At 42.0% G+C, this 22,003-nt stretch overlaps 1 protein-coding gene across 4 annotated transcripts in view; it reads left to right on the forward strand.

Annotated features, from left to right (window-relative positions):
- The first annotated feature begins 3,031 nt into the window (after positions 1 to 3,031).
- Positions 3,032 to 22,003, forward strand: part of PRELID2 (PRELI domain containing 2) — a 102,388-nt gene continuing 83,416 nt past the window's right edge. For all 4 annotated transcript variants that reach the window (XR_006268986.1, XR_006268988.1, XR_006268987.1 and 1 more), the window contains exons 1-3: positions 3,032 to 3,292; positions 18,034 to 18,091; positions 20,466 to 20,539. Coding sequence is in view for 1 of the 4 variants with exons in the window: in XM_043465113.1 (XP_043321048.1) it covers positions 3,218 to 3,292; positions 18,034 to 18,091; positions 20,466 to 20,539 (207 nt within the window). In the remaining 3 variants the exon portion in view is untranslated. The remainder of the gene's footprint in view (positions 3,293 to 18,033; positions 18,092 to 20,465; positions 20,540 to 22,003) is intronic.

Below are 22,003 nucleotides of genomic sequence, written 5' to 3' on the forward strand. Positions count from 1 at the left end.
AACTCCACAAGCAAACTATCTCCCCTTTGTGGGGCTGTGTGTGTATGTAATCCCCCAGGGACACTGGTGTTTGTTTTTTTTCCTCTAAGGATGGGTTGGTGATACAGTAGAGTTGCTTTATACATATATTCAATGTGTAATGGCTTTGGCATCTAACCCTCCACCCCACTTCTCATTTAATATTCCAAGGAAATGTAACCCATAGGTTTAGTAAAGTGGGGATTAAGAATTAACTAGTGGGTTTCACAATTTAGTTCTTGGTGACCTTGACAGCAGTAGGTTCAGTGGAGTGCCAGGAGCTCAAACAGGTTGGAGTGGGTTCAAGAGGTTATAGGAACAAAAATGGACCAGAGAATTGAAATAGAACTGGCAGGAGATATGGGGTTGAGGGTGGGTGGATTTTTTTTTTTTTTTTAAGATGGAAGAAATCACAATGTACTTGTATGGTGGCTGGAATGACCAGTAGAGGCAAAACTGACAATGCAAAAAAGACGGAGTGGATAAGGCTCGAGAGATGTCTTTGAGCCAGAAAGAGGACAAGGAACTTTTAGGGATGTAGTAGAGCTGTGTAAGGGAGAAAAAGTTTTCCTTTACCCTTTTAGGACCCCTGGCTGGATGTGAAAATTAAACTAACAATGATTATTAGGAGAAAAGCACTGTTGTTTAGTTGCTAAATTACGTCTGACTCTGCAACCTCATAGACTGCAGCCCTCCAGGCTCCTCTGTCCATGGGGTTTCCTGGGCAAGAATACTGGAGTGGGTTGCCATTCCTTCTCCAGGGGATCTTCCCAACCCTGGGATTGAACCCATGTTTCCTGCATTGCAGGCAGATTCTTTACTGCTGAGCCACCAGAGAAGTCCTAGAGAAAAGGATACAGATTTATTAACTTAAGTTTTATAAGTGACATAAGAGCCTTCATAATGAAATGAAGACCTGAAGAAATGGTTAAACATAAGTGTTTTTATTCTAGCTTTGATAAAGAGTGGGTAGTTGTGGAGAAGTATAGGACAAAGGGTATAATGAGGTAAGTGTAATAAACTGGGGGAAACTTGGCAAGCTGTGTTTGTTCAGATTCTTCTTGGTGACCCTTCATCCTGGAGATAACCATGCTTCTTTCCTCTGGGTATAGAGGAAAGGTCTGCTTCAGGGGAGGAGGGTGGGGGAAGGCCAGAGGTATCTTCCTGCTTCTGCAGTTTGGGCAGACTCCTTCAGTTTAAAATATTCTGTATGCTGAGGTGCCATATTTTGGGCTACTGTGTTCTGAACCTCATCAGCTGGTTGTTAAACACAGCTGTTATTAAATATTAAATTATACAAAAATACTACTAAACTATATTTTGAAAGGTAATAGATATTCAAAAAGCTTCCCTTCCTAATTCCATTACTACCTTTACCGTGGTCTATATTTTTATAGTTATATCTGCAGTGTGTGGGTGATGGAAAAGACACCACCCTGGTCGTTTGAAATTGACTGTGGTGGGAGTTTACACCGCAGAAATTGCAGCCATTAGACATCAGGCCTTTGGTTTGATTTTTAAAGTAGAGATGTTTGTTAACCTTCTGCAGCCCACGACTGGATGTGGTGGACAAGTGCAGAGATTGGCCCCAAACTAAGTGTTACCAGTTCGGCCATAAGAACAGGAGAGAAGGCAGAGCAAATGGACAGGGGGGCGGATATGGTAGAGAGATGTTTCCTGTTACTACGTGAAAAAGGAAGCTACATAATCACTTGAGAATGAAACTGGGGAGGGAGTGTTGGAGGCTTGAAGAGAGAGGAGCCTGGGACACGAAGTGGATTAGAAAATTGCAGGGTTTTTGTTTTTGGTCTAAGCGCCACTGAAAAGGCTCCTTGAGGTTGGTTACAAATTTAAATAGAAGTCTGAGTGTATACTTTTTCTCCAGGCTCTCTCAGTGGTAAGGCAGTGAGTAAGTGGAGAGATGGATTTATTCAAGGTTTTACCAGATCAGTGTGACTCTATTTGTCAGGGGTGAGATTACACAATTATAAATGTAAAAGTCACCACCTCAGAGACCTCTGTGATTCATCCTAGCTAAAATTATGTCACCTGTAACTTTGACCTATTATTTTGTTTCTTTTTCTATTTTGTTTGTTGTTGTTTAGTCGCTGAATCGTATCAGACTCTGCGACCCCATGAACTGCATGCCATGCAGCATGCCAGGCTTTCCTGTCCATTACTATCTCCTGGAGTTTGCTCACACTCATGTTCATTGAGTCGGTGATGCCATCCAAGTATCTATTTTACTCACTGGGTGTTAAATCATCTGGTTAACTCATCCCACATGACAGAAGGGACTATACTTTTCTTACTGCACTGTGCTTAGCACATAGTAGGTGACCAGGAATTCATATGTTAAATAAGGTATTGGATTAGTGGATTCACTGGCTTGTTTTTGTAAAATCTGTACAGTCGAGTGAAGACCATTCAAAATTCTTTTTGTATCCCTTGTTTCCTCGTCCCAAGGTGTTTAACCTTTCATGTGTTTAGGAATTTCTTTATGGAGTCACACGCAGATACAGCCAATTTTTAAGTACTTGAGATGCAACCTAGAGCCTCAGAGGCAACTGCCCAGGTCCTGTGAGGAATGCAGTTGTGGCCTCTGTTACACTGAACTAGGCAACACTGAGGAGGGTTATATTACAGTCCCTAAACTCGGAGGGAGGGTAGTTTATGTATTTATTACATCTTTTTAGTGCTGTCAGTAGCGGCTTAAGTAAGGCTCCAGGCGAGGTGATGACAAAAGCCCCAGCTGCAAAGTTCAAGACTCCCCAGCTGGGAGGTGGAAACTCGGGTCCGCAGAGGTGCGCATGGCGAGGCCATGGGGCGAGGCGAGGCCGTGGGGGCGTGGCGAGGCCATGGGGCGTGGCTTGGCGTGGGCGAGGTGTGATCAGACCGGGGAGGGGCGGAGCCGGAGCCAGGGTGGGGCGGGGCCGCTCCTGACGCCTCCTGCCGACACCGCCCGGGGGCCCGGCACCTCCCTCGCCTGCAGCCCAGACTGGCGGAAGGGGACCGGGAAGGGAAAGGGGGCGTGCCAACTGTCTGTTTTTCCGAGTGGACAATAAAGTTTCGAAAGTTTGAAAAAGGAAGAGAAAAAACCCCCACGCCCCTTAGGCTTCCCGGGCTTGGACGCCTGCGGCCCGGCTCAGTCGGAGCTCCGGCGGCAGTGTGCTGGCGGACGCGTGGTCTGCGCGCCGGGATGGGGGTCACCGTGGACGTGCACGAGGTGTTCAAGTACCCCTTCGAGCAGGTGGTCGCCAGCTTCCTCCGAAAGGTACTCTGCCCGCTCGGGCTCGGCCGGGGCTCGCGTTCTCCCGCGCTGCCCCCGCGGCCAGGCCGTCTGCTCTCCCGGCAGCGGCGTCCGAAGTTCCCTTCCTCCGCTCGGCTCCCCTCTGCCCGCGCGGAGGTCCCCATCCAGCTGCGGGCTTTGCCTCTGGGATGTGCCGGGCGAGGGCGGGGGTGGATTTCCTCGAAGGCTCCCCCTCCAGGATGAGGGAAAGGCTCGGTGCTTGGCATCACGTTCACAACTGCCGCAGCTGGAGGGAGAGGCGCGGGGAGCCCCGGCTCTGGAGCCCCATTGAGGTTGCACAGAGCTTGTCGATGTCTCCAGTAAATACATCATTTACTGAGTCAAAGCTAGTGGGGGCCGTTGATGCCGCCATCCTAGTTTACTCTGCACTGTCGTTCTACCACTTCACCCCTTTCTCTTTTGTTAACAGCTGTGGGTGGGGCTTTGGGCGCCTCCATGCCTTAGTTTTGTAATCTGTAAAATGGGAAAAAATAATAGTACCAACTTAGGAGTGTGAGGATTCAAGTGAAATACTTCCCACAGAGTGCTTATCACAGTGACTGACGCTTGCCTGTTAAGTTCTTTGAAAGGTTACGGTTATTCGCGCTACTGTAACTGTACAATCTAGGCTCAGTAGTCAGTGGTTCTCTTTATCTCAAGGGCTTTTCTTGGAACTGTGGCTTGTAACGGTAGAATAGGAAATTCTTTGAAAAATCAAGCATCCAGACCTGGGATGTGGGACCCCTGGGTTCTAGTCTGGTTCTGCTTTTAGTTAGTTCACTTGATGATGTTGGTCAAGGGTCATCTTCTCTCTGGAGGCTTCAGTTTCTTCATCTAAGATGTGTTCTATTAAAAAAAAAAGCACAGCCTAAGAGTTGAGAATTAGATTTTTATTGGGCAGGCTTGCTGAGGACTAAGCCTGGATATAGTCTCTCAGATAGCTCTGAGGGATTGGTTGGAAGAGGTTTAGGGAGGAGCCAGAATATATGAGTTTAAACAAAGAAAAGGATAGTTGACTGTCCAAAGATTACTGCTATTGAAAGAAAACCAGACATCTCAAGTTAATGGAATTAATGCTTTTCTGTGTATGGAATAATTCAAGAGTCCGGACTCATGAAATTCCTTTGATAAGCTCCTTAACTGTCTAGGGCCTTTATCCTGTTTTTCTCTGTCCTGAATCCCCTCAGGGTGCACCCTCAGAGATGGCCTCAGAGGCTGAAAGATTTGTGCCATAACATTGTGTGTTTACCGAAATGGCAGGTGACATTCTTTGTCCACAGATGAGAGTGTGGTATCAGAAGACCTTTCAGCTTACATCTTAAGGAGATTTGTAAGAATTGTATTTTATCTTGGGAAGCCTCCACTGGCAATACTCTCTGGAAGCCTGGAGATGGGTTTTTAAATTTATTAAAAAAAATTATTTGATTGCATCCAGTCATAGTTGTGGCCTGCGGGATCCTTTTCTTTTTAGTTGCGGCATGTGAGGTCTAGTTCCCTGACCAGGGATTGAACCCAGGGCCCCTGCATTGGGAGCCTGGAGTCTTAGCCATTGGACCACTAGGGAAGTTCCTGGAGATGTATATTTTTTTAAAAGAGATAAGACCTGACCTCCATTAGAGGAGGTGATACTGTTGGGGGCCCAGGTCAGAGAGGAGTGAGTGGGACCCTGGTTATGATGGGGTTGCTATTGAGGCCTTTTGGGGGTGGAATGCCAGCTTTTTGACATTGTTAATTGATCTCATATTTAGAATAGTACCTGGCACTTCCTAGGTACTCAATATACATCTAATGAGTGATGAATGAGTGAACAAATAAATTATTTATTGATCTGATGTAGACTTTGCCTTAGACTAGGCTTCTGGGCCCTAAAGAGAAAAAGCCACCACCCCATTTTTTGTTAGGACTGGCACTAACAAATGTGAGTTCTCTAATGCCACTGCTCCTTTGGAAAGCCTTTCTGGGGTATTCCCATCACAAGGTAATCTCTGCCTTGTTAGTATTCCCTCAATGATTATCTGAGTGCCTACTATGTGCAAGGTAGCACAGCCTAGTGATTAGGGGTATGGGCTTGGATTCAGATGTGTTGAAATCCTGGCTCTCCCACTTGCTAGCTATAAGAACTTGGAAAAGTTCCTTAAACTTCTCTGAACCTCAGCTTCTCCAGACAGTGGAATGGAAGTCAACTATAACTACTTCCAGAAGCTGCTGGGAGGAAAAGACAAGGTAATGTAGGAAAGCACTTTCTCCCCCTACCCCTAGGGAAACTAGAAAACTCCTCTCATGCAATGTCCCTTGGCATTGAGGGACACTTTGGGCCTCAGTGACCATCTTTGACAGTGTTGGATAGTTCTGCATGTGTCTTTTTCCTCATTAGACTCTAATAAGCTTCCTCTGGGTAGGAAGCTTATTAGTGGAAGGAAGCTTACCACAGAAGCACATAGCTCAGGGCCAGACTCATTTAGAGAATACTTCGCATGAGTCAGACTTCTGGGCTAACTGCTTTTCTTGCATTCAGCAGATGTTTAAAGACACTTTTCTTCTGGGTGGCAGGCTCTGTTCTGGGTATAGGGCACCATAGACAGACTCTCTTCTCAGGGAGCTGATGGTCTCTAGTGGGTGTGACTAACATGAATAAATGATTAATAAGCGAACACATAACTCCAGCTGATGATGTGTGTTTGCACTGGGAAAGTACACAGGAGTTGGGAAGTTTGGAGGGTGCCATTAGGGAAGGCTTCCTTGAGAAAGTGGCGTTTGTGACGTTATGGCCAAAGCATGAGAGGGGTTTCCTAGTTTCCTAGGGGTAGGGGGAGAAAGTGCTTTCCTACATTACCTTGTCTTTTCCTCCCAGCAGCTTCTGGAAGTAGTTATGGTTGGAGAAGCTGAGGTTCAGAGAAGTTTAAGGAACTTTTCCAAGTTCTTATAGCTAGCAAGTGGGAGAGCCAGGATTTCAACACACCTGAATCCAAGCCCATAGCCCTAATAACTGGGCTGTGCTACCTCGCACATAGGAGGCACCCAGATAATCACTGAGGGAATACAGTGTTGCAGACTCAGCTTTGCAGTGCTCTGTATCCAGTCTCCGTTTCTTTTTGCCCACAGTCTTCACTCAGGGTTTATTCATCTCTCTGGACCCCCTTATGCCTGGTTTAAGGGTATAGCTTTGAAGATAAGAGGGGGAGAAAATATATTGTTTCAGTTATCTCTTTGTTGATGTTCACTCAAATATGTCCTAGTCCTACTCTTTATGACCCCATGGACTACAGCATGCCAGGCTTCCATGTCCTTCACCATCTCCCAGAGTTTCCTCAAACTCATGTCCATCGAGTCAGTGATATCATCCAACCATCTCATCCTCTGTCATCCCCTTCTCCTGCTGCCCTCAATCTTTCCCAGTGTCAGGGTCTCTTCTAATGAGTCAGCCCTTCTAATGAGGTGTCAGCTTCAGCATCAGTGAATATTCAGGGTTGATTTCCTTTAGATTGACTGGTTTGATCTCCTTGCTGTCCAAGGGACTCTCAAGAGTCTTCTCCAGCACCACAGTTTGAAAGCATCAATTCTTTGGTGGTCTGCCTTCTTTATGGTCCAACTCTCACATCTGTATGTGACACTGGAAAAAACATAGCTTTGACAATATGCACTTTTATTGGCAAAGTGATGTCTCTGCTTTTTAATATTCTGTCTAGGTTTGTCATAGCTTTTCTTCTAAGGAGCAAGCATCGTTTAATTTCATGGCTGCAGTCATCGTTCACAGTGATTTGGGAGCCGAAGAAAATAAAATCTGTCACTGTTTGCATTTTTTCCCCGTCTGTTTGCCTTGAACTGATGGGACTGGATGCCATGATCTTAGTTTTTTCAATGTTGAGTTTTAAACCAGCTTTTTTACTCCTCTTTTACTTTCAAGAGGCTCTTTAGTTTCTCATTACTTTCTGCCATTAGAATGGTATCATCTGCATATCTGAGGTTGTTGATATTTCTCCTGGCAATCTTGGTTCCAGCTTGTGCTTCATCCAGCCTGGCATTTTGCATGATGTACTCTGCCTGGAAGTTAAACAAGCCCGGTGACAATATACAGCCTTGTGGTACTTCTTTCCCAATTTTGAACCAGTCAGTTGTTCCATGTCTGGTTTTAACTGTTGCTTCTTGTGATTATCTCTTGCTGTGTAACCAATCACCCTAAAATGATTTAGTGGCCTAAACCAATGGTAAGCTTTTAATTCTCACATTTCTATGTTTCTGTGGATTGACTGGGCTCAGGTGGATGGTTTCTAGGTGCCTTGTGTTACAACTGTGGTCACTTATCTAGCTGGGTTCAGTTAAGCTCTGGAAGGATTCTTTTTTAAAATTAATTAATTAGTTAGTTTGTTTTTGGTTGTGCTGGGCTTTCATTGCTGGGCCCAGACTTTCTCCAGATGCATTGATGGGCTTCTCATTTTGGTGGCTTGTCTTGTTTTGTACCACAGCTCAGAGTCTTAACCACTGGACCGCCAGGCAAGTCCTGGAAAGAATTCTTATAAAATACTTAGCAAAGTGCCTGGCATATGGTAAATAAAGACTGAGGAGGATATTTGAAAGGCAAGGCCAGGGAAAGGGGAGGAGAACACCTGTAGAAAAGGTCTAGAGATGGGTCAGTGCACCTCTGGTGCAGTGGACACTGCACGTCTAGTGTGGACATTGCACGTCTAGTGTGGACACTGCATACTTCTCATCGCAAAGCAGTCCTTCCAGTGATCCCTGGATGGGGCTAAGTGACTATCTCTAGGAAGTCAGTAAATTCGTTTCCTGTGAGAATTTTCACCTTCATTTAAAGTCATGAGCTGGAAGTCAGTAGACCTAGATTCCAGTCATTGTGCTTCCTTCAATACAAGCAGTTTTGGGGTGGTCTTGGGAAAGAGTTTCCACCATTCTATACTGTGCCCTTGTGCAAATTAGAAAGAGGCATTGTTGAGGTGGCTTACCCCATAAGCTCACAGTAAATGGGACTAGTGGGAAGTATGTGGGGCTGTTAATGCAAGTTAGAAAAAAGTGCTCCTCCTTCTGTGTGGTTACAGTCCTGTGCTCACTGGCCGGCTTGGCTGGAAACCCTTGTGCAGTGAGCAACATGCACACCTGTGTGAGTCAACCCTACTGTCTTAATTTCTTTTATGTGAAATGGTATGCTGTGTACCCCACCAATCTCCCAGTATTTTTGTGAGAATCAAACATCTAACAGTTGACTAGAATTTTTTTTTTAAGCATAAGATAGTAAGAAGGATCCTTTTGGCATAATATACTTTTCTTTCTCTTTTAGTCTTTATGTATTTTTTTATTCAAAGGGAAGTGCTTTGCAGAAGGGACAATCATCTGAGGATCTCTGGGAAGCATTTAATCTGATTTTGCACAATGGTATGTTTGAAGGCGCTACAGCAGTGAGGAAATTCTATTTTAAATGGAGTTGACTGATCTCTGGCTTTTGGTATGTTAGGGCTTGCCTTCCAAGTTATAATATCCTACTATTTTTAAAACCTTAGGAATGTTTGCTCTTCTCACACCTGCCTGTTGGATACCACAGGCAATATATTAGCTACATGCTTTCAAAGTTAAGTGGCACCTTGAAAACAAACACCTCAATACTCTTTGTTCCTGGAGTGTAATGTTTCTCAATGAACTCTTCATGGAGGAATGCTGTGAAAACCAAAATAGTTTATTCATCAGATGCTAAACTGTACTTTCTGTGAACTACAGTGTCAGTGCTCTTGACAGTGTGTTTTGGTTTGTTTCTTTGTATGACTCTCAGCTTTGTACTTCTCATCATTTACAGCTGCTTCCTTTCTTTTGCTTAAAACCACCCAGAAACAGAGCATACTATTGCATAGGTGGATATGGCAGCTGCTAGTCTTCCCCATCTTTGAAAGCTCATGTGGGCTCTTTCATGGGCTTGCCTTGCATGGTAAACTGGATTCCTATATTTTTTTAAGAGTTTCTTTCTAAACGATATCCTAAATTTTGTCTACTTGGAATTGAAAGTCATAAAGAAGGACTCAGAGAGCATTGATTGTGCCTGGATTTTTCTTGTTTATTCACAAATGAAACCAGAGAAGTTACGGTTTTTCTCACCATCGAGTTGTTCAGGTTCATTGCCTGTCTTTCTTTTTTGTTTAATTGTTTGGCCATGCCATGTGGCATATGGGATCTTAATAGTTCCTGGACCAGGTATGGAACCTTCGCCCCCCTGAATCGGAAGTGTGGAGTCTTAACCACTGAACCGCCAAGGAAGCCCTTCAGGTTGATTTTCTTGTTATGCTATAGGCAAAAAAGAGCCATTGTGAATAGAGTGTAAGCTTCATGGATGAAGGTTTTATCATCTGTTCCTGATGTATCTCAAATATCCAAAGAGATATTTGACATAGTAGATAGTCAGCAAATCCTTATTGAATGAATGAGTGAAATATTCTCTTCTGGGATTTAGCCTTATGCAATTTCAGGCTGAAGTTGGTGTGGGATTCAGTAGCATGTCCTTACTTTGGGCACTGTAACAAAATGGACAGAGTAAAATAATTTCTTTGCTTCAACACAGTGGCTTCAGGTTTTATTTATTCTAGCCAGGAGCCTGATGTTCTGAACAAGATGGTTTGAATGTTTTCCCTTAAACTCATAAAGGAGATTTATGAATGGCTATTTCCATTTAGAGTAGAAAGTTGATTGGGTAATTAATAATGTTTCCATTTCTGATCCTGTCTTTTCTCCCTTGCAAATCTGGCACTTAAATGTGTGGAGCATCTCTCTGTGCAGAGTTCCTGAAATATTTGAGGTGGACCTGTATTTCCAAAATAAGTGATCTGACAAATGATAGGCCTGGGTTAACATGTGGTTATTTATCTTTTTGTTCACACTGTGATAGTCCTTCTTCACTTTTAACTTCCTCTCCTCAATTCTATTAGAAAATTAGGCACAACAGGAAGGAGAAGTTGCAGAAAGGAAGAGCATGGGCTCTGACATCAGCTAGGGGTCCGGAAGCTTCTAGCTGTGAGTTTGGGCAAGTCATTTCACTTTTCTATGCCTCAGTTTCCTCATCTGCAAAACAATAATATTAATAATATCTTCTGGAGTCATTGGGAGGAAGTAAGTTGGATAGTGAACACAGTGCATACAATATTCATAGTTTAATGTAGCCACACGGTAGGTGCCACACGGTATTCCTGCAGAGAGATTTACTAACGTGGACTAATAAAGGGGAGAAAGTGAATGTTCAGTCACTCAGTCGTGTCCGACTCTTTGTGACCCCATGGACTGGAGCCCACCAGGCTCCTCTGTCCATGAAATTCTCCAGGCAAGAATACTGGAGTGGGTCGCCATTTCCTTCTCCAGGAGGTCTTCCTGACCCAAGGATTGAGCTTGGGTCTCCCACATTGCAGGCAGACTCTTTACTGAGTGAGCCACCAGGAAAGTCAGTAGTGAGCCTGAATAAAGGTGTGCATTTGAATTATGATTAACTTTTTAATTGGCATTTAAATAGTACCAAAGCATACTTAGTAAGTCACCTAGTAGAGATTATGGCTTAATCAGTGCCTGAAAGATAGGAGATTTTTAACTGTCAAAGAACTAATAGTTAAACATTCTTTATATGTTTTCTAATAGAAATTCCCAATAGCTCTGTGTATCGTTTGGCCTCTGGGAGATGAAAAGCTAAGTAAAACTAGCCCTGGCCTCAAGGAGCTCACTATTATGGGGGATAAAGGGAGGTAAGTTATTTTATATTTTTTGTTATAAGTGCCTTCTTAAGGACATATCACAGACATACCCTGTAGGGCAAGATTGATGTTTTAATTATAAATCTACAAGAGCTTTTAGAGTACAGAGTACTCTCTGCTCCAGTGCGGTGCTTTCCTTCATGCTTGTGGGCAGGAAAGTATCTGGGAGTACTCATACAAATTATGAACTGGTTAAAGCATGAGCTTGTAAGGCTTTACTAATCTAGGAATATAGGAAACATCTATTAATTTTTGAAGAATCATTTAAATATATCTGGATTGCAAATGGATACTAATAGTATACTTAATATCACACCACAGTAAATTACAAGATAAAGACTGAAGTCTTGAAACTAAGTTATCAAAAATAGTGATTCTTTTTTTAGTAGCAAACCAGTAAGGTGCCCAGTGTTACATTTTACATAAAATTATTTCCTTGAATTCCTGTAACAACTCTTTGAGGTAGGGACTTTTTGTTTTTGTTTTGTTCCTTTTTCTAATTTCACAGAGGAAGAAACAGGCAGACTAAGATAAAATAATGTTTCTGAGCTTCCCATAGGTGGGCTTCAACTGAGGTCTCTTGGATTCTAAAATCCTTTCTGTTTTCCAGGCTGTCTTTATTTTAATTTTGTTTATTTCTTAAGCTTCCATCAACTTACAAAATCTTGCAGAACCAGAAAATTCCAGTATCCTTAACTTCCCCAAACTACTGTATAGTTTATAAAATGAGGGAATTACCACTGATACCATGTTAATTAACTCTTATAACAGAGTTTATTCAAGTTTTGGCAGTTGTTTACTAATATGCTATTTTTTTTCAGTATAGGATTCAATCCTATGCTGTGGGATCCAGGATCCCGCATTGCATTTAGTTGTGTCTTTGTCTCCTCCTCAGTTCCTTAGTGCTTTCTGAATCATGGTTGCTTTCAAACAGTACCTATCAGTTATTTTGTAGACATTGTATCTCTAAATGCGCTGGGTTCCTGTATGCCTTTAATGTTTAGGGAAGAGGATTTTCCTTTGTTCAATTGTATAAATCATTCTTTTTAAAGAATTTCATTATGTCGTTGCCAGTCATTGGGACATTTTGGCATGAATGAGGGTGGCTGGCTGTTGTTCAGAATCAGAACTTGTCCTACCAGGAGCGCCTTTGAGGATCACCTGGTGGTCCATCGCCTGGGGTTCACAGGTGACAGCATCATGGTCTACAGGTCCTGGCTTCTTGTCCTTGGTTCTTTCTGCTTCATCCTCCTACTGAAAAGGCCAGGGAACAACCATTTGAAATGTCTGTTGACTTCACTATGTTTAGTCTCTGATATTGACATTTTGATTAATCACTTGATCTTGGTATTTTATATTTTATTTTACAATCAACTGTGCTTTTCTTCTAAGATAGACTGTTGCATGTAGCTCGTAAAGGGAGTTTGGCACAGCCCACGGTGATTTCTTTGTATAACTAAACGCCAAATCTCTTTCAGCAGCTCTAGCCCTCTGCATGCATGCATTTGGCAGCAGCCTGGGTAGCAAAGATTCCCTTAATGCTTATAAAACTAATATGTTAACATCCCAGACTGATTTTCGGTCCCTATGGCCTTCTTTGCAGGACTAATACAGATATATCAGCTAACTGCTTCCTTGCGCTTGTGCTCTCTTGGATAATGGTGTTTGCAAGTTGGTAAACAATGGCTCCTTTGGAGGTCATTGACTTTTTTTGGTGGGAGTTTTATAAAAGGCAGGCACTGACTTCTGACTTTTTTGGGAAGTTGGCATTTTATTTAAATATTTATTAAGAAAATTGTTTTGGCTGCACTCTTTGTTGCAGCGTGTCGGCTTTCTCTAGCTGTGGCCTGCTGGCTTACTTGCCTGGTGCCACGTGGGATCTTAGTCCCCCGGCGAGGGATCAAACTCATGTTCCCTGCATTGGAAGGCAGATTCTTAATTTGGACCACTAGGGAAGTCCCGAAAGTTGATATTGTAATAGCTCCACTCTCTTAAGAGTAAGCTTTATGAAAGCTTATTATATTTATCCCTCATGTAAATAAAAAAGGTAAATATACCCTATCTTCATGAATCTACTCCCAGAAGTATATTGACTGTTGTTCCTATAGTTAGATACTCTTTCTTGGCCTCTCACTCTTCATAGCTAACTGTTTGTTTTAATGTTTTTTGTGTTTTTTACCTCTTATTTTGCAGTTTCTGGCTTCTTGCCTTTTAATATGTAAAAAACAAATGAAAGCAAGGTATATGACAATGTAGGAGAAGTCTATATTTTACCCTTGTTAGACTTACATACATAGAATATAAGCAGTGATATTTGCAACACATTTATATCTCAAGAAAAGGGTAAGGGACTAGTTTATCTATTCTGTGAAGAAAGTAAGAATTGTAAGTAAATTCAAAATGAACTCAAATATACCTTGAAAAATCCCTTGTGTCACCCAGAAAGTTTGGCAAATGTGCAAATCTCTGTGTGGTAGTTCTTAGCCACTGCAGTCTGTGGTCCACTGGATGTACCAGGTCCAAGGACGGTAGGGTTCTTGGCTGATATCTGGGTCATCAGAGCACTTTGCTTCCATGAGAGTCATTAGTGTGAAGTAGAGACCAGAGGATCCCAGGGTTGCCCTGCACATGTTCAGGCTTTATGCCATTATGGTTTTTTGTTTGTTTCTGTTTTATTTTAAAGGTTTTTTTTTTTTAAATGTGAACCACTTTTTTTCAAGTCTTTATTGAATTTGTTAAAATACTGCTTCTGTTTTTTGGCCGTGAGTCATGTGGGATCTTAGTTCCCTGACCAGGGATCGAACCAGCACCCCCTGCCTTGGAGAGCGAAGTCTTCACCTTTGGACTTTCAGAGAAGTTCCATATGCCATTATGTTTTCAACATGAGGCTCCTTATCTTAATGCATTTTAATAGATTTACTTGTTTTGAGGATGAAATGAGATATAATACATATGGTGACCTCTACTACAGCACTCTGCACAGATAGTAGATGCTCAGTAATTCTTTGATGTGCTCGATCACAATCTGGCTTGATCCTTTCCACTGTCCCACTGTGTTTGTAAAGGTGTCCAGAGAAACCTGCTCACCTGCTTCCTGTCTTCCCAAATTGGCATTCCTGGTGGTGACCTTCTCTGAGCAGGCTTCCCTCTCTGGGTCCCTTGTTGTCTGACTTCAGATAAATGTTTGTGAGTTAAATCATGAATGTTCAAGTCACCACAAGATGGTATCAGATCATTTCAGTGATGCCAGGTAGGGGGAGCCTCAGCACAATAAATCTTTAAAGCAACTTAAAATATATGCCTTTTATGGCACAGTATTTAGCTTTTGTGAATAGACCTCTGATTTCTGTTCCCATTCTTCTACGGAAGGAAACTTGAGGCTTCACATCTATTCAACTGCAAAAGTAGTTGCACAGGAAAATGACTTGAGTTTTGCAAATGAGTTTACTGAAGTGAATAGTCTAGGATTTCTTGTGTTTGACTGAGACAACTTCCGTTTTACTTAGTAAGTTATAAGAATTGTCTTGTTAGTGACCCTTAAGTATTTTACCTGGAGGAGGGCATGGCTACCTACTCCAGTATTCTCCCCTGGAGAATCCCTATGGACAGAGGAGCCTGGCGGGCTACAGTCCATGGGGTCGTATAGAGTTGGACATGACTGAAGCGACTAAGCATAAGTATTTTACACTGACCCCTCTTCACAGTTTCCCATCCTATCATCCCTTAGTCTGATTTATTTTCTCATTATTATATTATATTTTTCTAACATGTAAATTTTCTAAGAATCTACAGTTTTGTTTTATTCCTTTATTCTAGTGCATGAAACAGTGCCTGCGTAGACAAGAAAATTGTTAAATGAAGAATATTTTTGCTATTATTTAAATTGATACCCTTTACCTTAATAAGCAAATATTAAAGTTGTAGAAAAGCATAAATAAACCATTTGAGTTTGTTGTTCAGTCGCTCAGTCATGTCTGACTCTCTGCGACCCCACAGACTGCAGCACAACAGGCTTCGCTGTCCTCCACTATCTCCTGGAATTTGCTCAGACTCATGTCAGTGATGCTGGCTAACCATTTCATCGTCTACTGCCCCTTCTGCTTTTGCCTTCAATCTTTCCCAGCATCAGGGTCTCAAAGAATCAGCTCTTCTTTGAGTTTGTAATCTTTAGGAATTTCACTGCTAATTTTGTGCAGTCATCAGAACTTGGGAAATTTTTATCATTAGCCTTCTCTGGTGACTACATTTACAGCTTCCTTTGTAATTTAGTTCAGCCATCTTCCTGCTATTTACAGTGTATTTCTAATATTCATCAGTCAGGGTATATTGATGAATATAAGACAAAGTGTAAACTAGAATTAGAGTAGGGCAATATTCTCATACTCTGATTTTACCTTAATATAAAAGTTCTGATGTATACATACACACACACTTAAAAATTACGGACATCTGTGTGAGTCTCAGATACCTTGCTAACTTCAAGTGTGTTGTGTGAGGCCCCCTTGCTGAGAAACACAATAGTTAAACCTGATCCCCTGTGATGAACATTATCTTCAAAAAACACTGAAAGTTAAACTTCAAGAAAACAGGCATTGTAATTTTGAGCATTTCCCCCCCCCACCCCCCCGTGGCAAACATGAATGAATGAATAAATATGGGGAATTCCTTGGTTGTCCAGTAGTTAGAACTTGATGCTTTCAGTGCCAGGGTTGGGTTCGATCCTTGGTCAGAGAACTAAGATACTGAAAGTCTTGCAGTGTGGCCAAAGGAAAAAAAAAAGTATTGTTGATTAGTTCTCAAGAATTCAGTTGTCCGGGTGGAAGTGTGACTGGCAGAGCTTATGGCCTGAGGTCTGGTTTGGCGTTGAGAATGGAGCCCACTGCCCTCTTCATAAATCGGTGCCCTTGGTCCCTGAAGGGGGTAAGGTTTAGTTTCTACATCTATCCTGGAAGTCACTGAGGTTTATCTTCTAGATGGTTCGTTCATTCAGCAGATATTCATTGAGTGCCTACTACATGCCAGGCACTGCTAGGTGGTGGGGATAGAGAAGCCCTGCTCTTTCAGAGTCTGTATTCCAATCCCTAGTTTTTTGGGCCACAGATATCTTTAAGAATGTGTGAAAGTGATGGACCCTTTTCCCTGAAAATCAGTGAGTCAACCTCTTATCCACACATACGTACACACATGGATTCTCGCGGGCACACAGCTGTTGTGGGGTTGGGGAGAACCCTGCTCACTGAATTTCCTTCACCATTTCCTGGGTTCAGAAAGCCTACAGCTCAAGCTTACCAAGTGGAGGGCTCTGTCTCCTGCCCACGCCCCCACCTGTCCGCTGCTCTGGTCTCCCCCTCAGCACCTTACGCTGCTTTGGATAAGACTTCCCTGTGATTTTCCTCTCGGATTAGATCTCACAAGGAAGCAGTGTGCCTCTGGGAACAGAACCTGAGGGGCGCTCAGCAGGCCTGGTGAGCAGCCTGCTTGTCCTATAGCTTTGAGGACTTCTACCCTCCGAGTCTCTTTTTTTTGCATCCGAGACATGGAAAGGGTGGGATCTGAGTGACTGAGATGTTTGAAAATAGGTTAGGTGGGCAGGCCTTGAAGGCAAAGGAAAGTATCTGTGGCTAAATTACAGTCTTGACGCTCATTAACTAAGTGATTTTAAGCAAATTACCTAGTTTATCCAAGCCTTATTTCTCACAGGTGGAAGGGGAAAAAAAAAAACAAAAAACACCCCAGCATGTAACTTAAGGAACAGTTTTGAAAATTAAACTGAAATAATGTATTTAGCTGCCTAGGACAAAACTGGTAGCTATTATCAGCTCTTTTAACGTCCAAATTGTGTTTCAGGGGAATTTAATCCATAAAGTATTTATTTTGCATTTATTTTATTTTTCTTTATTGAAATGCAGTTGATTTACGATGCTGTGCCAGTTTCTGTTGGACAGCTCAGTGACTCAGCCGTGCACATAGACACACTTACTGAGGACCTGGCACGGACTCCTGTGATTACACTCCTGTGATGCTCACCCAGCCCACCAGGCAGTAGTAAAGGACAACAGTGAAGGAATGCACTGGTTTTAGGCCGGGTTTAACTTTGTGGCTCTACTATTAACCAGCTGGGTGACCTTAAGTTTTCTGATTTTCTTTAGTTTCCATTTAGTTTTGAAAGACAATGATATCCCATGACCCAGTCACAACAGAGAGGCTGATTTTAAAAAAGATCATGCAAGTAAAGCGTTTAGCACAGTGCCTCCTCGTACAAAGAATACTCCTGAGTTATGTAAGGCTGGTTCAATATTAATAGTATTATTATTGTTGCTGTTTAGTGCTCAGTCATGTCCGACTCCTTGCGACCCCATGGTCTGTCCGCGGAATTTTCTAGGCAAGAGTACTGGAGTGGGTTGCCATTCCCTTCTCCAGGGGATCTTCCTGACCCAGGGATGGAACCCTGGTCTCCCACATTGCGGGCAGACTCTTTACCGTCTGTGCTACTAGGGAAGCCCAGTATTGTTATTAAGCTTAACCTAACCTTCCCTTCTCCACCCAGAGCTAGGATGATTCCAAAGATGGTTTCTCTAGATTTCATACAGGTACAATTGATAACAGCATCTCGCTGATCTATTCTGAATTAGTAAAATTAAGACACTTGATTGCAAACTGGCCTTAGAGATTGCTTGTGTGTGTTATGTGAAGTCACTTCAATTGCATCAGACTCTGCAGTCCCATGGACTGTAGCCCACCTGGCTCTTCTGTCCATGGGATTCTTCAGACAAGAATACTGGAATGGGTATCCATTCACTTCTCCAGGTGATCTTCCCAACCCAGGGATCGAACCTGCATCTCCTGGGTCTCCTGCATTGGCAAGCAGGTTCTCTACCACTAGCGCCACCTGGGAAGCCCCTAGAGATTGCTTGTAAAGGATTTACTGTTTGTGCAAATAAGTGGTTGCTATAAAGTAAAATGAATGGTAATTTTTCTTTGTGTGTTTTTATTTAGTATCCAAACCCCATGGATAAAAATGTCATCTCCGTAAAAACTGTGGAGGAAAGAAAAGGTAAGTGTTACTGAGTTTTGTAAAGATGTGTGTCTCTGTGTGTGTGTATGGCCTGTGATATTTTAAACAGATTATTAAAACGTATAGCTCTGTATTCGAGGTGGCTGATCAGAAAGAGCACCCAGCCTTTTCAGAAGTAGAAGGCTTGCCTTTCATTCTTGTCTTCTCCATTAAGAATTGATGACAGCTGTGACAGTTAACATTTTTCAATACTTAATGTGTACCAGGTACTTTTATTAACTTAATCCTCAGAACGATATAATTCCTTTTTAATGAATGAAGAAACCAGGGTATAGAGAGGTTAAGTAACGTAACTGAGGTTACATGGCTATGTCCTTTAATATATTCACATATCATTTTATGACGAAATAGGTGTGACTAATAGCATGTATATGAGATGTGACTGTAAAGTGATTGGATTATGGAGTCAGAACTGTGCTTAACAATATGGTTCAGTATTGACTAGAGCAGGGCTTGACAAATTATCCTTGTGTTGCCTGTTGTTGTAAATAAAGTTTTATTGGCACCCAGCTATGCCCATTTTTTTATGTGTTACCTGTGCCTCTTTCCTTATCACAACAGTAGATTTGTAGCAGAGACTGTATGGCCCACAAAACCTAACATATTTATTTACTCTCTGGCACTCTACAGAAGATGTTTATTGACCGCTGGACTGGAGTGTAGGGGTCTTTCCTGTTCTGTCCTTCACATCTCCGGTAGAAGTGTTTTCACCCTCAGTGTTTGAACACGAGAGTTAGGCAATGAAGGAAGCTATAATGGTGCTCATTGTCAACGTATAAACCTTTGGAGACAGCCAGGCAGCCAGGTCCTGTCTACCAGGCTCTTGAACCTCTTCTAGGAAAACATGAGATGCTGCTCTTCATTTCGTGACTCTGAGGCCTTCTCTCTGCTTGGTGAAGAGACAACTGTCTTTGCGAGGGTCTTTTCTGCATTTCCATAGCTCTATAAATAGGATGAAAAATGATTTTCTCAGGTACCTGCACTCATGGGAGAAAGGTTTTACATGGTATTAGAGAAGTTTGATTTCAGGTCCTGATTTCGTTCCTATCTACATGACCTAACTTCTTGGAGGCTCTATTTCTTCATCTGTCAAATGGGAAAGTAATAACAGCCTGCCTTTAGGTTGTTGAGAAGAATCAAGCAATAGAACAGCATGCATATTCCAAAGTGGTTAATCATAGTTTCTGCAATCGACAGGGGTATCTTCGCCTCCAGGAGTGGCTCATCCATTTTCTCTATGCGTGCTGCAGACATTGGATGAGATGGCCAAAGGGTGCCAGTGAGCAGAGGAGATGAACCAGGTTTTCATCCTCCCAACAGCTTCAGAGCATTCAAGGTGTTTGCACCAAGGTTCAGGACTGTTACAGTGTTATAGTCCAAGCTTTGAGAAACTGTGAAGGAACTTGGCTGAGTCATGTAATTCATAGAGCAAAAGACAACACTTCAGAGTTTATATTTTTCTTTGATTTGCTTTCATTTTTTTTTTCAACTCAAATTTATCACATTTTTTTTTAATGCCCTTAATGGTATTCTGTAAACTTTTTTCCGGAACAGATTAGTTCCAGCCACAGAGAGTCTGCTTCCCTATGACAGAAGAGAATGCCTAATGTAATTAATAATAGGTTTAATTCGTAGCCAGAAATTGGTGCTTGAAAACTCATTTGGTGAGGATGGTGACAGAATTAGATTCTCCATTGTTTTGTTAAAACATTCTTAGCTGGAGCTGAGCAGAAGGCTCATTGGCCATGGCCACTGGAGTGTTGACATTGATAGTCCAGAGCAGTGAACAATTTGTGAGTCTTTTTAAAAGTCTCATTGGAGACTTCAGAAATAGACTTTCTTATTCTATTATTTAAAAAACTTTCTTTTGGCTGTACCCTGCAGCATGTTGGACCTTAGTTCCCAGACCAGGGATCGAACCCACGCCACCTGCGTTAGCAGGAGGAGTCATAACCACTGGACTTCTGGGGAAGTCCCCATTTGCAGTTCTTTGTCCTTGACTTTAGAATGTGCTTCAGTGGTGGCTCAGATAGTAAACAATCTGCCTGCAATGTAGGAGACCTGAGTTTGATCCCTGGGTCGGGAAGATTCCCTTGGAGGCGAGCATGGCAATCCACTCCAGTGTTCTTGCCTGGAGAATCCCGTGGACAGAGGAGCCTGGTGGGTTCACATATATTTGGAGGGATTTGGTCCAAAAAAGTGGTCAGGGAAGCTGGGTTTTGAGCTAAACATTTTCTTTAGGAATTCTCCATATAGAAAATTGAGGTTGATATTAAAAATTTTATTGACATTAAAATAAGAGTACATTTCCTTCAGTTTTTTTTTTTTGAGTGTAAACATTTTCTGTTTCTAGATGTGTCAACAGGGATCATCTATAGAAAGAGGATTGCAGTCTGTCAGAATGTGGTTCCAGAAATTTTAAGGAAGGTAAACTCATTTCAAAATTTAATCAGATTTTGTGTAATACTGGGTAATTTTCAAATAGTCATGAAAAGAAATAGCGTTTTCTGATGTAAAGAAGTGTTAGAAATTTCTCAGTTCTCCTGTCTCCTAGCCTTTCAAAGGAAGACATCTGTCTCTTCTCCAGCCTCAGTTTTGATAGGTGCTACCAGAGATAGTTTTTTTTCCTGTATGTTTTGTCTCTCTTTTGTGGAGGCTCTGCAATTATTTTAAAAGATGCTTTGGATATTTTGCATGAAGTGACCATCTTTTCTGATCTGTCCATGGTTAGATATGACTCTTAGGTAAGAATGATCAGAAGTGGGCAGGTGGTAAATATTTCATCTGATCTTCAGTAAGGAAGAGAAAAGCTTCAGTTTCCATTTCACTGTCAGAGAGAATGGTTTTGGTAGTATAATGTTCTCAGCACCCTCTGTAAGTCTCTTTGTGTGTGTTTCTGTAAAGTAATGGTGTTGATGATGAAATCTTCATGATAGCAAATTGTTTTTTCTCTTTGAAATCCTTAAGCATTCTGATGATTGCTGGAAAAAGGTGAGTGGAAAATTTTAATCACATTGCTTTAACCATAGAGCGATTATTGACAAAAATCCTTAGAATCATTAGGGAATAAGAGGAGAAGGTCTTGATGCACATTTTAAAACATGTTTCATGTGATCTTTTCAACCCAGAAGTGATTGTGTATGTGATGTAAAACCCAAGGCTCCTGCCAGGTAGCTTGCAAATTGTTTAGCTGTGCTGTATATAGAAAACATGGCAGCTTCCATCACTTTCTAAACATGGATGAAGATTGTCACTTTCTTTACTGGAAAGAAGGCTGATATGACAATGAAAATGAACTTTCTTTTATTTTCCAGATAGCAGTATATTGCAGTATATGCAGCAAATTATTGCTGGCTTTTTTCACCGACTGTGTACCCTCCCTTTGCCCTATATACACGCTTTGAATCTATTATTTAAAAAGGCATTCAACTTTGTCTTGTATCTCTATTCTTAAATAATTTAAGGACACCTCTGACTTGTACGATTCTGCCTTTGTAGTTTTCCATGTTTCCTCCACCCAAGAAAGCATACATTTCTAGATATTGGGCAGAGTTTAAAATGAAGAAAATATTTTATCCTGCACGTGAGCAGTAAGTGGGCCCAGTTAGAATCCGTCCATTTAAGAAGGCCATAACCAGCCCTAGAGGAGACATGAGGGAGGTTGATAACTTGCTTAGTGTTTAGCAGTTAGGGAAATTGGGCCAGAGACTGTACAGCCTGCATAAATTCTAGCCCATTTGCATGTCCTCACCAGCCTTTATTGAGGTCGTTGTATGTTTGATTATCGGGGACTTACAGCCGTTGGTGAACCATCATCCATATATCAGGATCGCTTGTCCTCTTAATTCCCCAAGATTGGAAGCAACTCTGGACAGCATCTTTATATATTAA

The sequence above is a fragment of the Cervus canadensis genome, chromosome 4 (genome assembly GCF_019320065.1).
Source record: "Cervus canadensis isolate Bull #8, Minnesota chromosome 4, ASM1932006v1, whole genome shotgun sequence".
Taxonomy (NCBI): Eukaryota; Metazoa; Chordata; class Mammalia; order Artiodactyla; family Cervidae; genus Cervus; species Cervus canadensis.